Below are 15021 nucleotides of genomic sequence, written 5' to 3' on the forward strand. Positions count from 1 at the left end.
TCTGACCGCCCACTGAAGGGTTCCTGCTGTGTCGCGTAAGTACTCGGCATTCTTGGTATTAGCATCAACGGCTTAGCCAATTAGTTGTTCTACTGTTGGAAGCTTAGAATCCGCCAGGCGTAGGAAAACTGTGTTATTCTCCTTGGGGAGAAACCCAATTAGGCATTCTCGCATCTTGAGCAGTCATATGATTCCATCAAGCCCTTTGATCTCGGTATTGGTGAACGAAACTAGGGTTCGGCGCATTGATCATGGAATTCCCTCGGCGTTGATCTAGGGGCTTTTTGAGACTGCATACTTCAATGTGGTTGATTCGGAATCGAATGGCCGAGAGGGCACAATGAGTAGCCGGAGAGTACATACGAATCATAAAGTCTCAAAAGTGACGAAGCATCAGCATGAAAAGGCGGCCGTCCTGGTGCTCCGTCCCCATTTCATTTATTGACATATTCATTTGGCATAGCATATTCTAATGTTATGTATTTCGGCTTCCAATAAATCCACGCCCAAAAGTTCAAGGAGCATCGCCAGCCTGGGGACACCTAAACCTGAGTTCTGAGAATTCCTATAACAACCCGTATGCTGACAGGTGCACTAGAGTTTACCGCAATTCGCTTCAAATACGACAATCTGCCTTTCCCTTGTTCGCACGTGCGAATGACTTAAAATGGCGCCAGTTGATAACTCCCGGTTGACCACCCAACAATGGCTGCGATACCCGTGTAACTGTGCCAAATTCTTCCATCAGTTTTGAACACGAACCGAGCTAGAAGCCAGTGATCTAACTCGGTGCTCTGTGTTAGCCTTTCCGATAAAAACGCTGGCCAGTGGGCTTTGGGGGACGAACCAAAGACTGTCCGAGGGATCAAGGGGCGATCCCGGATGATCTTGATGATCAGATTAGCTATAGCATTGTCACTGTACACACTCCGGTAATAAAATCTTTCCAATGCTATCTCGGATAGTCGCCTAATAAATGTTCCATTAAGCGGATGGATGTGATCAGTATTTTGGGGCTTGTGATGGCGGTTTCTCAGAGCCAATAACTCAAGATTGATACTTGATACAAATTACCTTCCGTGGCAAGGACTAGATCTTTGTAATATCGTAATCAGTGTGTCACACAAGTTTCTAACTACCTAAATTTAGTCTCATGTACCAGTCATAGGAATTATCACTCACGAAACAGATATCAAACTCTTGCCAATTGGTTCGAATAGCCAAACGTTCGAAATAGCGAAGACTCCAATCTCAAGACAAAATCCGACATGTTGACAATGGTAATCAAGCACTTGTTTCGAAGAAACGAATGACCGAGTGCTTGGTCAGGTTATATCTAGTTTACAACATAATGCAGTGCTAGGAATCGGGGCCCTTTGGGTATAGTTTGTCGCACATACATTTACAATACATTGATATTAGTCACAACAAAGCACTCTACTATCAGCTATCACGCAGTGATTTTCTACGTTTGAATTGATTAATTCGGTTCAGCGTAGAAATCGTACAGAGTTCGCTAGACGAAATAGCAATCCTTTAGATCAGGCACATAAAAGCCCCCGGCATAAGGGCCAAGGTGGTCGGTTAGCACAATCCCCTGTTTCAACAGCTGACCAGTGGAACAATTCACATCCAAGTTATCTTGACCTGCATCCGTGCAAGATGGAGTCAGTGGTTATAGGTGCACTATACAACATAGGCATACCTGAGCAGGCGTTCCATTCGCCTTTCCTGTTAATATGCTTTTCTCCGATGTTATGCTTGAACCCCAAGATCACTATCGTTCTAGGTCAGGGACAGTGAAGTTTGGGTATATATAATAATGCTTACGAGGTGGTAAACCGGGAACTAGGTCGCCTTTGTTGGTGATTCTCACGAGATTTGGAACCTGTCGGGTTGGTTAAGGTTATACGGGGAGCTGAAACACTGCCGAATCAAGCACCTTTTGATCCACAAACTTCGCGAATGCATCATTTCCAACCTTTAAACGTTATCAGTCAGTAATGAAATCAATTTTGTTTAAATGTCATTCTTACCCTTGGCTGCCCAATTGTCCTGGTGATGATTTCAATGTTTGATGGGAGGTTCAATCTCAAATACAGTCCATCCAATAAGGCCAGCGCCCCGCCAAGGGAGTGGCCAACAGTAACAACTTTCGTTGCCCCGCGTTCTGCGATAACCTTTTTAACAGTACTAAGGACAACAGCCGCGGTACGCTCGTGTGCTTCTTGGAACCCAAAATGAACCCGAGCTGAAGATGGGGTACCTGGGAATAGTTTGGAATTCACTGGGACTGGAAGGAGTGCCAAATCCGTAAGGACGGCAATGCTTTGAGTCCGAATCCGGTGAGGGAGAACTTATTCAGGATCATGTCTCTTATCCCACATTTGACCCATACTGACATTTGGTTGAATTGCGTGCCTTGATGTCCCACAACGACCGAGTTCCCAGATGGCCACCAGCCAACATACCCTGGAACAAACGTATTGTGTGAATAGGTCTAAAGGTTGGGCAGAGATAATTGCGACAGAACTACTTACAATACTGAACCAGATTACCGTCTCCTCCACTCGCATACACAATAAAATCTTTTACTGGCTGCGCTTGACAGAACCCTGCAAGTGTTTAACATGTAAGATAAGGCTAATCCGACCAGCTGATTCGAACCCACTACAACTCCATTTGGCTTGCGCATCGGGAGGACAGTACGCTGCGGCGGAGAAGTACTCGTACGGGATATAGCTACTAGCCTCAGCCGCGCTAATCGGGCTGGTGCTCTGCGCTTTGAGGGACGCAGTGTCTACGTCAAGCGGTACGGGCGGGATAGTAACATTCTCTGGGACGGTTAAAATGGGCTCCGCTGTAGCTGGTGCTGCGAGTGCTTGTGTCGAAAGAGATATAAAGATAGTAAATAAGAGTTTGAGATACATGGTCGAAGGGAGCGATGGGGTTCAAAAGGGTGAATGAATGTTCGCACTGATGAAGGCGGCGATAGGGATGCCCCGGACTGAGAGGTGTAGCTTTATATGCGTGAAAGAGGTCATATAATGAGACGCCCATGATGCCGAGAGAGATGGCAAGATGTTCAATAGGCCTCGAAAATTGGCGCATGACCAGCACAAGCCTATCTCAGTACAGGAGCGGTAAACCCTGGGCCAACTGTTATTAGGCCGATAGATCACATGTCGGCAGTTACATTCCGAGATTCAAAACACGCCAGAAGTAGTCATCAATGACTGGATGAGTTTTATCCGCAACTATTGGATCCTTTCTCAGCTTCGCGAACTATTTAGTAGATGAAAACGAAGCAGTCGGAACAGCGATTCAAAAACAAATTGTTATAATTTTGTTATGGTAGTCTATATCCGAAGCTTTCGCTAACAACTTGACCTAGCGACAACCGACAACCCAAAAAAAACCAAAAGCACCTACTCAATTAAGCCCGTTCGGTGCCTAACACTCACGCAATTCTTCTGATCGCAAGAATTCTCAACGAGCACGTGCGCCGAGATAACCAGCGAATGCATTGTGGGAATGATGTTCTCTGCATGCCCCATGTGCGAATAAATGTCTTGGTTAGTCTTGTCTCGAGTTTGCCAAGACTTGATACTGTTCGTGTATGGCAATTATGAGATGATTTGACGATTTGATGATACCGACCGATGCCGTTTGAATGTTCAGTACACCTGACGAAAGGGGTTTAGCTGATTGTCCCGTAATAAAGATACTCCGGTTCAGTAAAGATAGCTATGATAGTTCCATAGTCTGGGAGTTGAGTACAAGGTTTATAATATGATAGTTGATCGATATTCTTTGTGTCCACGGTCGACGACCGAGAGGGCTGATGATAGTTATAATTGACCAGCGCTCGACTCTATCGTGATCAAGGGGATGACAAGCCGCCCAGCTGCATTGAGCCAAGTCAAGTACTTGGATAGTATACAACATATAGCTTATCCCGAGGATGTATTCAACTTACTAAGAGGCAGGTATATGTGATCGGAAATAATAAACCAGAATTCCTACCTCCGCCACAATTCCGATACAGAATACAGTTTGCCTAATATGTATACCGATACTGAAATATCTAGGACCTTCGATCATTTGATCGATTTCTGCCCATCTTGTCGATCTCAATTTCTCGTTGCTACCTCTTGAAACAATTTACCCAAAATGGATCGGCGTTCGAGATTCATCAGTACTCCCACAACCATCTTCAATCCCAGAAGCTAACAACGTCAATTGGTTAGCTTATTCTGTACATTCGCCTCAGCCACCATATCCTAAGCCGTACCGAGGTCTGTGTTAGAAACCCCGAGGTGTATATTAGTCCATTGTTGATTCGCCAATTGAATGGTTGGAGTATTGTGCATTAGAAGCGGACAAAATGGACTTTACCTTTTGGATTTCGGTTGATTCGTTCCTGGATGATATCACGCACGTGGGCCTGGGCAATGCAATGACATTCGAAAAGACTCTAACCGAAAACGAACGGATGCCCCTATTACAATGCGCAGGAAGCTATAAGTTTGCTCACTGAGGGTGACGACTAGGCAGCATTAATACAAGGCATGCACCAGAATACAGAAAAAGTAATATGGGCGTGAGAGTGGTAACTGGAAGAGAAGAGGCTGGGTATAGCCGATTTTAGAAGAAAAGATAGGGAAAGGAGTGTATGGGATCTGATATCATCAGCATGCGGCCGGACCGGAACCTAGCGCTGGGCTAAAATTCGGCTCGAAACGACAGTTCCGTCGACAGCCGAGAGCCTACGTTCCCAGTTTAGTCTCCTTGATGTCACCAATGACATATATTACTCACCATCTCTCCGGAACACGAGTGCCCGACGCCAGGACGTCGGAAACCGACGCAGAGCGAGGGCGAGGATATTGGTGAAGATGGTCCATTGTAAGCGAAGAACTGGCAAGCGGGGCACGATGTCCATCAGCCCGAGGGAGAAAACGCGCATGTCCCGGAAGTCGACGTGCCGGAGACCCTCTGGTTTCTATCGGAGGTAAGACCCGAGTTGGGTAATGTGTGCGTTCTCGCTCGCGCGGTCCGCCCGAATAGTTCTGGTAATAATTAAACAAGTGTTCCTCATCGTCGCGCTGTTGAGATGCTTCTGAAACTTCAGCTGGGGGGCGTTCAGTGAGCTCGCCGGTTGTAATCGAGTTACGGAGAGGCGAACTTGGTCGAGGAAGCGCCAACGGACGGCTCTCTGTGAGATCAGAGTGGGGTACTTCTATGCGGACGAAATCCTCGAAGTCATTGGAGCTCGAGCCAGTCGATGGAGGCAGTACGACATCTGGAGCCGAGGGTGGAGCAAGGTTGAGGCGGGGCATACGTCGTAGAGTTGGATATTCTTCGTCGTCGGTGGCAGCGGAAGATGAGGACTCTGAGAGCTCTGATATGACATCGGCGTCATCCGGGTGAGGAGGACGGCCGTCTCTGTCAAGAAAGGCCTCGTAGACCATCATATGGCCACTAAGAACCTCCGCCTCGGGATCGAAAGACTGATCTGAGGGGCAGTAAGCCTCTGGCTAGTTGGGCGACACACATCGATATCTGTGTGCCTCAAACTAACATACCGGCCCAAGTAGGAAATGTTTGAACCTCGCAAACTGGCTCCGCGGCCTTTTGGTATTTGGGAGCAGACGAAAAGTGCAGGCGGCCCATGATTTTCAAAAAGATATCTGCGGCATCATTGAGGCTCTGAAACAAGGCGCAGTCATGCCTATCCAGTACTCACTTTACTGTGTTTTACAAGTGATCTTAAAAAATACACAATACAAAGAGTCAGAAACCACGAAAAGGGATGGGGATGATGTGGAGTGCTACGGTATGTTGGTCGGAGTGATGCCGGTTGGATATAAGCATACGCGCCGCTCATCTGAGTTTTTTCACTTTAGGGCCGGTCACTTCTCCAGCTCCGGAGCCGTCCTTCAGAAGTCTAGCCACTTGGGGGTAATTGCATAATGCCCATCAACACGCCCAACTCTCCAACGTGCACAATCCTAAAAACTCGTGCGAGTGTAAATCGATATAAATGGATTAAAAAATGATTATTATCATCCTGGCGGTTCTATTTGGGGATGCGTGACCCTGTACTTGGTGAACCTATCCGAATTGGCACCCGAGAAGGCGCTTGTTTTTCTATTCAATCAAAACTTGGCCGCGCATGCTGTCAAAGGAAGTTATGGGCACCCCACCACGCCTACCACCATCTTGAAGCTCAGACCTCGGAGTGCGTACGCGTACAAGCGAAAGGATTTTCCTGGTTCTAGAACAACCCCGAACTTGCCGACCAGCGCTAGCGTGGACTTTTTATTTGTCTAACTGGGTCTAATTGATTAACTCCCTGGTCCTCATCTGAAAACCAAGCGCTACACCGATATGTCGACCCATGACATCACTATTGACGATGGCTGCCCACTCATAACGTATTCCGGTGACTGGAACGACTCAACCAACGAAGACATTATCGACCAATACTGGCTGAATACTTATCATTCAACATCCGAACCTGGTGCTAGCGCTTCGTTCAAATTTACTGGGACTGCTGTTTATCTGTATGGGTATGTACATCTTGCCAGTTTGTATTATATTATCTCCTACTGAATCAACCACCGCAGCTCAAAGCGTCCCAGTCATGTTCGTCCTTGAGATTCAACTAAGCCAAACACTGACACCCAGTTTTATTCGAACAGGGTTCCTACGAAGTCGACATAGACGGCGTTTCAATAGGCCAATTTGATGGCTCTAGCAGGTCTATAGAAAGTCTGGCACTTCTAGCCAAAGCTGAAGGGCTAACTTGGGGAGAACATATTGTACGTCGTACTCGGACTAGCTTTATCGCTTGATGCTTGACAGTTTGTAGGTCACAATCACCAATACAGGCACAAACGGGGCGTTTCTGGATTTGGACCAGGTAAAATGGACAACTGGCAAACCGGGCTTGTGAGTTTATTCCGTCCGAGTAGGAGAAGTGTCAAATTTAAGCGAGCAAAAATTACCAAGAACTGCGATCACGAACACCACCGAGATTGACGACGCTGGTGACTCGGCCGTAGTTTCATACACTCCGACTGGATCATGGGGCACTGTAGACCCTGCTGGCCAGGCTGGGTCGTATCACAGGGGCACGGTTCAGTAAGTCCATGGTGAAAAAGTATGTGCATTGATAGTCGTTGATTGAATTGTCTCTAGTACGACGTCAACGCAAGGATCGGCGGTGTCGGTCCGCTTCAATGGTAAGTCTAATGCCTAACTAAGCGCTGTGGAAAGGCTCAATGTGACTCTATGCAAGGCAACGCTATATACGTCTATGGGTCCACCGACAGCTCTTCTGGTGCATATGATGCGAAGATAGACGGACAGCCGACCACGTCGCTTCAAGGGTCTACAGCCACCCTGCGTCAACCAGCCTTATTAGTGGGTACTACGTTGATACGCACATTGATTCGGACGCTAATTGATGCATATAATGATAGTTTTATGCGGATGGACTCGATTCCAATGATCACACATTAACTCTCACCAACCAACAAGAGGGCTCTGTGCTGAGATTTGACTATGCTGTCGCATCAACATGGACAGAGGGGTGCGTTCTTTATTGATGAGAAAAACTTCGCATTTACCCGGCGCATATAGTACCGTGGCCAGCAAACCCGAAAACGCGGCCAGCACGGCGGGACCCGTCCGCAGCGCAACACACTCTCATACGGCTGTCATCGCGGGGAGCGTGGTTGGAGGAGTAGTCGGGTGTATACTCCTCGTGTTGTTTACTCTTTGCTGCCTACGCCTCAAACGGGCAGCGAAGATGGACGAATCCCAGTCGGATGTTAAAATTATCGTTGGGGATGGAGGTAAAACCAAGAAGCGGCCCCTGTCGACGTTCTCTTGGAATCCACAGCGCTCCTGGTTAGGAAGTGCGAATAGGCCTATATCGACTGTATCTGGCGTTTCAGGGACTTCTGGTCCGGGCATGGCTGGCGTTGGTGCACATAGGTTAGCAAAATTATTTAGATAGCGGGATGAGTATGTTAACCGCCCGTTTCTCAGCTCAAGTGGATGGGCGTTTCGACGGAGATCAGCACAGCAATTCGGTAACATCGAGAAGCCTTACCCATCACCTACTCTTATGCCACCCTCGCGGTAAACTTTATCGTACCAATAAGCCAGACTGACATCATACTTCTGGATTACAATTGGGAATCTGTAGACCTTAGTGCTGCGAAGGATACTTTCATTGGGCACCGTCCTTTCTCGGGTGACTCAATTCGAGCGATAACTGTGTAACCTTTGATGCACCCATTGGTTGATTTTCAATTCATACACGATTTCGTCAAGATAAATATCAATGTTTGAGCACTAAAACGTAGTAATTTTGAACGTCAGCACCACACTACATGGTGGAAGTTAACGGGCAGAGCACGGCGTCGGGTCCAGCTAAGGGCAACCGCAAATAGAGTGCGTATGTGCCGACACAACGGAAACCCCTCAAGCCCGGACCCAAAAGGCCACGCTTGATATCTGGAGTACCCGCAAAATCCGATCACTATTTCTACAAACCCGCATATCCAACTCACTTTTGCGTATCTCTCAGTGTACATTCTGGACTTCTGAGGGTGTAGATGATTAGCAAAATCCGGACATAGTGTGGATTTTCTGTACTTTTGAAGCACTCTATGAGATATCGCCGATGTCACATCGAGTGCCGAGCTGTCTTGCAATTGCGGTCTCATGCTAATAACTGGATTTTGTTGCACGATAAAGGATGTAAATTGCTTCTACAAACATGCATATATAATGCATGTTCAATGAATTATCAACACAGAACGCGTCATCTTGGTTGAACATTGTGCTAAGATCGAGGAGTAGCCCCTAAATCAAAGTACGGTCTCTGACGAAGAACGGCACTTTGAACCAATGTTGTAGACTACATCAGGTTACCTAAATGTACCTGAAAAATCTCACGCCAGGTTGGATTAAAACAAGAGGCGCGCGATGCTTGATAGGGATGTGAATTCTGTATCCGACTTCTAGTGTATCCAGCCAGCTCAGTAGCTACACCTTGGGCAGTCGCATCGCATGGATATGCTGCGGCGTCCCTTGATGATGTGTTCATAATAGTTCTGGCAGTTTCAGGGTACCATATACGCTACCTGCAGCATAACAAAAATGAAAGTATCTACTAGTACTGCATTTGTCCAATTCTACATTTAATTCACCTTTGGGTGGCTTCAGCAACAGAGACATCTGGCTAAAAGATTCACCTTCATTAATAAACTTTCGAATATCTTTGACAAGTTTTGATGCTCGCTTACACGTCGTAGGTGATAGCATCTGCGATAGAAAGAAGATGGACATATACCCCTTATATTTTATCAGTGCTACCTTGCCACCTACTATCGTATGCATAGCTACCTTATTTCACACGTCTATTTGTTTGCCCTTTAGGTGATCCCCTCTGACGTATTCACACCACTCTTCTCATATTCGAAGTTATATATATATGCTATGTCCCAAAGGAATATGGTATACATGTTTCAGTCGGCCGTAATCCGAGGTAGTGGAATCAAGCAAACCATGGTAATTGGTACATTTCTTTTGCACGAAAGCCAAAAAAAAAAAAAAGCTGGTATAAATCTGAGAAGGTCCAGAAGTATCAGAGTGGGCTACGACCACATACATTGCCGGTTAACATTCGTCACTTCCAACGTGAATACCTTCGTATGGACCACCTGAGAAACGATGTTATTACGTATAATACGACTGATTTGATATGCTCACCATGGTCATTAACATCGCCCACCAAGATATTGCTTACGACCCCTGTGGTACACTGCCCATCCGTATTATCCTGTCCTGCGCAAGCCACCCAGGACCCAGGGGCTAAGATATGCTTCTCTCCAGAGGAATGTGCGAACCCAAGACCACGGCCAGGGACTATCGGTACAATATCTGAACGCAAACATGAGTCACTCGAACAATATGAAGGCCATTGTGAGCGCATATAATCACCTTTTTCATTGGTGATGCGCGATACGTCCGAAAGCTATGTTCCAAGTATGATAATTAGGCTTAATCTATCTTACGCATCCAAATCTGGGAACTCACGTTAGCATCGACCCAGCTTGCGAACGCGGAGTTCCCAACACGTGGCTGGCCGTATGTGACCACCTTGAGCTTAATGCCGGATATTTGTCTTTTGAGATAGACAGCGTCGAGCAAAGATATGGCCCCACCTAGAATAGCATATTAGACAAATAGCACATAAGCAAGGTGTACAATATTAATTACCCAAGCTGTGACCAACAGTTGCGACGGTTGCTCCAGGATAAGTCGCCAATGCCTTTTTGACAGCGGCGAGCTTGGCTGAGGCACCCCTGCCTTGCGCATCCAGGAAGCCGCCGTGGGCTTTGAGAGTCGTTGGAAGGCCTGGGAATAATGCTGAATCAAAACCATCAAGTATAAAGTCTCCGTCTATCAAGAGAGGGACGCTTGAAAGCGAGCAGTTCAGCCATCGAAGGATACCACCGAACAAAAAGAAAGAACGGCACATACAATTTGCTTGGATCTGTTCCTTGGTTTGCTACGACAACCGAACTGATAGCTGGATAGTACCCAACATACCAGTACGGTGTAACGACGCCGTCCCCGCCCGAAGCATATGGGACGAAGCCTGACAATGAGGTACAAGGGGCTGATCGCATAATTGGGCTTTATCAGTGTTGCTCCCAATGCGCTAGTGAATAGATATGACTTACTTCCACAGGACCACGTCGCCGTCTTGCTTGCAGGGCAGTACCCTGCACGGGTTAGCAAGCTGAGGGAGAGGGATAAGAGTCAACCACATCGTCTATATAGGCCATAGCTGCCTCACTCACGTGTATGGCTTGTATGCCGCAACCTGCGAAGCAGCAAGAGCAGTCACACCAGCCCGCGGCACATTAGTAGGCGCTGCGTATGTCACCAGAGGCAACAGGAAGAGCGCACACAGTGAGGCAGAGACAGTACTGAACATCCTGAAGTTGCCACACCAGTAAGAGCAAGAACGACGAGGCCTTGACCCTTGGCACTCTTTACTTCGGCCTTTTTAAAGGGTGAACCAGTATATTAAATCCGGTCAGCAGCCAACCATCTCCTAGCTTATCATACGTGTATGTACCGGCAGCTCACGAACGTGCAGGCAGGTGACCACTTCGTTGCATGCGTTGCGCGCTGTCAACGCAAATTCCTACGCTTCCCGCCAAGTTCGAACCGTATACCGACCGAAATAATGCGGGGCTAACGTGCTAGGAATAGCATCATCATATGCTCAATAAAGTAGAGTATCTCCGTTCATAAATTGTAATGTTGATCGCCCCTGAAGGTACGCTTATATGGTAATTTTGAGGTATTCTTCAGGCTGAAAAACGCACGTTATTGGTCGGTCAATGAATCTTTCGTCGAAGACGGGAAGTTTTACTGGAGGGTCACTCCGGGCGAGTATATAGTTCCACTGGATTCCCTCACATGTTGCAGGCGGTTGCTCACCAAAAGGCTTCCTAGAACCATGAACAGATGGTGATCTGTCACGGCAATTGAACGAAGCGACCAAGCGCTGGTCGACCGAACGCAACACGGCCAACCAACACGTAAGACATCATATGGTAACTGTATGTGAGCTTGAGGAATGTTATATTGAATTATTATTTAAAATTAAAGGTATGATACTCGTATCTCTAACCACCAGCGTCCGTCAGCAGTGCCTGCAATTTAAAATTTTTAAGTGTGGCTTACAGATCTTCATTAACCGTGCGGTACCGATCATCAGCTTACGCTCATTTCCAAGAGCTTATCAATACTACGACCAAGATCTCCATTATTGGCTTCCAGAACCATGTCTGTAACTTCTTTGTCCATTGTAGGAAATATTTGGTGTAGCGTAGCTCGTGCAGCGTCCGCCGCCGCCGCATGAGCACGATCGATCTCAGCTTGCATCGCCGAAAAGTCCAGGGGCGTGGTTGCTCGTGAAACAGGGTGAGTCGGTGGAGGGCCGCCATTAGGGGTAGTCGGATTCGAAGTGTCGAACCCAAGATTATGAAACTGAAGTGGGGGTAGTAATCCCGTTTGAGTGTTACTATCTCCCATAGCACCTGGTTGCCCACTACGTGGTCTGTATACCGCCTGAGACGATCCTGGGTAACCACTACTAGGACTACGTGGTTCGTCGTCGAGCACTTCGCTGAAGATGCGACCTATTGCATTGAGCGGTTTTGATAAAGACTCCCCTGTACGTTCTAGGAATTTTCGGGTATCTTCAGCAATGGCAGCAACCTGAGGGAGCTGTAAGGTTCGAGCTGATTCCTCCCCTATGGAAGATGATCCAGAGGCTGAAGAAAGTTGAGACAAGTCGGATGCTGTTGACCGAGACGATACAACCGCCGGCGCAATTGCAGGAGATGAAGGATCGGGCGAGGGTGGTAACGCTTGGATTGCTTGTTCAACGTTTCTGGAACAGAATATAAGTAAATGGATCCGCATTGAACAGTAGGCAGAGTGCATACTTTTCAAAGTCCTCTTGCGTAATGTTGGACAATGATGTATGGTCCATCGTCTCGATAAAGGAAACAGCACCCATCTATCAAAGGATTAAGCCTAGTAATAAATATAGTATACATGACCTACTAGACTCGACAAGTAATAACCAGCCTCGCTTTGAAGCTTGCTGGTTCTTCGGAACCGATTGATATACCTAAACGAGCTCTAATTAATCAATGCAGTTGAATGGCTCGAACGCTTACTCGATGTTGGACAGCAAGTGTTCCGGGTTGGCTCGTATCAGAACGAATATAAGTAATGGGATAAAGCTATCTGCGCCTTCATCACCTCGTAAATGGCGAATTAACCCTGAGACCAAATCAAGATTAGCCCAAGTTAATTCCTTTTTAAGAAAACCACTTACCAAATATCACTTTGCACGAGTTAAGAACACAAATAAGTTTGTCCCTTGGCGCTTTGTAGTGATCAATCTTATTCATTTCTGACTTATGGATGCGATCAAAATGGGCGAAGCCGTAAACCTCAAAGTTACATACCCTGCTGAGCAAACAGTAAGAACCCCATGCTGATTTCGCTATCCGTGGACTTTTCAGCATTCGTCGGAGGTGTGTTCTCCGCAGCAGGGGGCTGGATGGCGTAATTTCACTCTCTCCCTGGTCCTTTAACGTCATCGGAATATCAAGATGCTCTGGCTTGATCCATTGAAACAAAGCAATGCGCTGTTTTAGCACTCGGTCGCGTTCGAGATCGTCAGTAGTCACGGGCCGACCGCTTCTGGCAATCTGGGGGGTAAATGTGCTACTTGGAATTAACCCTCTGTACTGAAACTTCTAATAGTACACTCACAATTCGTATATTCGATTCATGACCAGTTTCTCCATCCCTTCTACGGCATTGTCGAATTCTACCTCGCCTGCTTTCTTCCAAATCTCACACTCTCGCATTCGAGCAGAGATGAACTAACCCTCAGCTAATCAATAATTGCAAATCTATCCAAATGGCTCATGGATACTTACGACCAAAAAGTCATGAACAAACTTAATTTGATCATTCACAGTAAAATTCTTCTTTGAAAAGTTATGCAAAAAGCTACCATGTTCATGTGGATCGAACTCGACAAATTCGGAATGAAAACCACCCACCTGCGCAGGTACTTTGCAACAGGGTCAGCCGGGCGCGACTTTAGCTGATCCAAAAACTTTTGAAAGTCAAACTGCTCTGGGTCAGGAGTAGTAGGAGTCTGAGGTTGTTCAGACGACGTGGCCAAATTCGAAGGTTGGATGGGTCTGGTCCGGGTTGCAGGCGAGTGCGGTAACGATGGACTCTTGGACGTCGGCGACCCGCCAGGAAACTCGGGTCTAGAAGACGTAATAGGAGAGTTGGGCCGAGAAATAAGCGAGCGAGCGATGCTCGCAATTGAAGGAAACGTGGCCACAGTCGCAGATGCAGAAGTCGGCGTTGGTGGTCTCTGACCGGCCTGGTCGGAACGCGCAATGGGTGTTTGCCCTCGCCCCTGGGACCCAGTCGGAGTTGGGGCACGTCCTTGACTAGGATTCAATGGTCTTCCCTGCGTTGGTGTCGAAGGTCTCCCTGAAACGGGAGTCTTGGGCGACTTGGGCTTAGCAAGCGGATCAAATTCATCGACTACTGCCGAATTATAACGAGGTTTAGGCGCAGCAGACGATGGAGGAGACCCAGCAATAGCAGTATTAGGGAAATCAAAATTCTGAGGTATTTCGATGTCGGTCACGAGTGCCAGACGCGGCGGTTCAGAAGGCGACTGAGCGTTTTCGACGACGACTAGTGGGTTTCCAGGATACGGTGCGCGTGTCGCGTTTGTGGAAGAGTCGTCTTTCGAGCGGGAAGAGACATCGCTCACATGTGCAGAATGGTCATTTGCACGAGAAGAGCCATCAAATCCTACTTTCCCGTTGGAAGCCTCCTCTTTCTGTTCGATATTTAGCACAGTCCCAGAAGCTTGCGTATCGGGTGGCACGTTGGGCGAATCCACACGGGTCGGCTTCGGGGAGTCCATTCGATGCAGGTATAGTTGCTAGAGAGATTAATCACGAATCCCACAGTATCGCGTGAGAAACAAATCAAAGGTTGTGGATACAAGTGATCGTAGAAACAAGACAAGAATGCACAGCCTCACTTGCCGTCAAGATCGTAGGGTAGCTATCCTTTTTGGGACTCATAATTACGGCATCATGTGTGCTGCTTAAATTCCGACCCGAACGAAATCCGTTTAGCGCTGAAATGCTCTCAAACTCTCAATCGAGTCATGACCATACATGCCGAGATTGGGCTTCGGTCTTGTACAACAGATGCTGGATTCCTTGCCATGCGATTATAGTACAGACTTGATACACAAACTTTTGTAACAGAATCAAGAACAAACCGAGAATTAAACAGAAAAAAACGAGGAGAAGTAGCGACCTCCCTCGTACCCAGACGCGCGAACAAATTCGAAGC

General features: G+C 47.2%; 4 protein-coding genes across 4 annotated transcripts; 1 reads left to right on the plus strand and 3 right to left on the minus strand.

Moving 5' to 3' along the window:
- Window positions 1-1516: 1516 nt before the first annotated feature.
- RhiXN_04977 (Lipase (class 3)) lies at window positions 1517-2930 on the minus strand (the record flags this gene model as incomplete). Its single annotated transcript, XM_043324793.1, has 8 exons — window positions 1517-1647; window positions 1706-1777; window positions 1831-1888; window positions 1943-1981; window positions 2037-2328; window positions 2403-2472; window positions 2541-2615; window positions 2672-2930. 8 exons carry the CDS (start codon window positions 2928-2930, stop codon window positions 1517-1519), a joined length of 996 nt encoding a protein of 331 aa, XP_043177212.1.
- A 1784-nt stretch (window positions 2931-4714) lies between these two features.
- Window positions 4715-5676, minus strand: RhiXN_04978 (uncharacterized protein; the record flags this gene model as incomplete). The annotated part of the gene is made up of 3 exons (XM_043324794.1): window positions 4715-4769; window positions 4822-5518; window positions 5589-5676. The coding sequence occupies 3 exons, from the start codon at window positions 5674-5676 to the stop codon at window positions 4715-4717; spliced, it is 840 nt and encodes a 279-aa protein (XP_043177213.1).
- Window positions 5677-6393: 717 nt separating this feature from the next.
- On the plus strand, window positions 6394-8158 carry RhiXN_04979 (uncharacterized protein; the record flags this gene model as incomplete). The annotated part of the gene is made up of 10 exons (XM_043324795.1): window positions 6394-6575; window positions 6633-6651; window positions 6708-6827; window positions 6878-6957; window positions 7018-7149; window positions 7207-7250; window positions 7307-7431; window positions 7491-7600; window positions 7651-8007; window positions 8062-8158. 10 exons carry the CDS (start codon window positions 6394-6396, stop codon window positions 8156-8158), a joined length of 1266 nt encoding a protein of 421 aa, XP_043177214.1.
- Window positions 8159-9699: 1541 nt separating this feature from the next.
- RhiXN_04980 (vacuolar protein sorting-associated protein 9a) lies at window positions 9700-14581 on the minus strand (the record flags this gene model as incomplete). The annotated part of the gene is made up of 18 exons (XM_043324796.1): window positions 9700-9743; window positions 9793-9963; window positions 10024-10057; window positions 10120-10247; window positions 10303-10502; window positions 10567-10705; window positions 10770-10828; window positions 10890-11027; window positions 11182-11297; window positions 11824-12496; window positions 12552-12625; window positions 12673-12739; window positions 12789-12894; window positions 12950-13031; window positions 13083-13344; window positions 13393-13505; window positions 13563-13635; window positions 13689-14581. 18 exons carry the CDS (start codon window positions 14579-14581, stop codon window positions 9700-9702), a joined length of 3372 nt encoding a protein of 1123 aa, XP_043177215.1.
- Between the last annotated feature and the right edge of the window lie 440 nt (window positions 14582-15021).

Source organism: Rhizoctonia solani, chromosome 2 (assembly GCF_016906535.1).
Source record: "Rhizoctonia solani chromosome 2, complete sequence".
Classification (NCBI taxonomy): domain Eukaryota; kingdom Fungi; phylum Basidiomycota; class Agaricomycetes; order Cantharellales; family Ceratobasidiaceae; genus Rhizoctonia; species Rhizoctonia solani.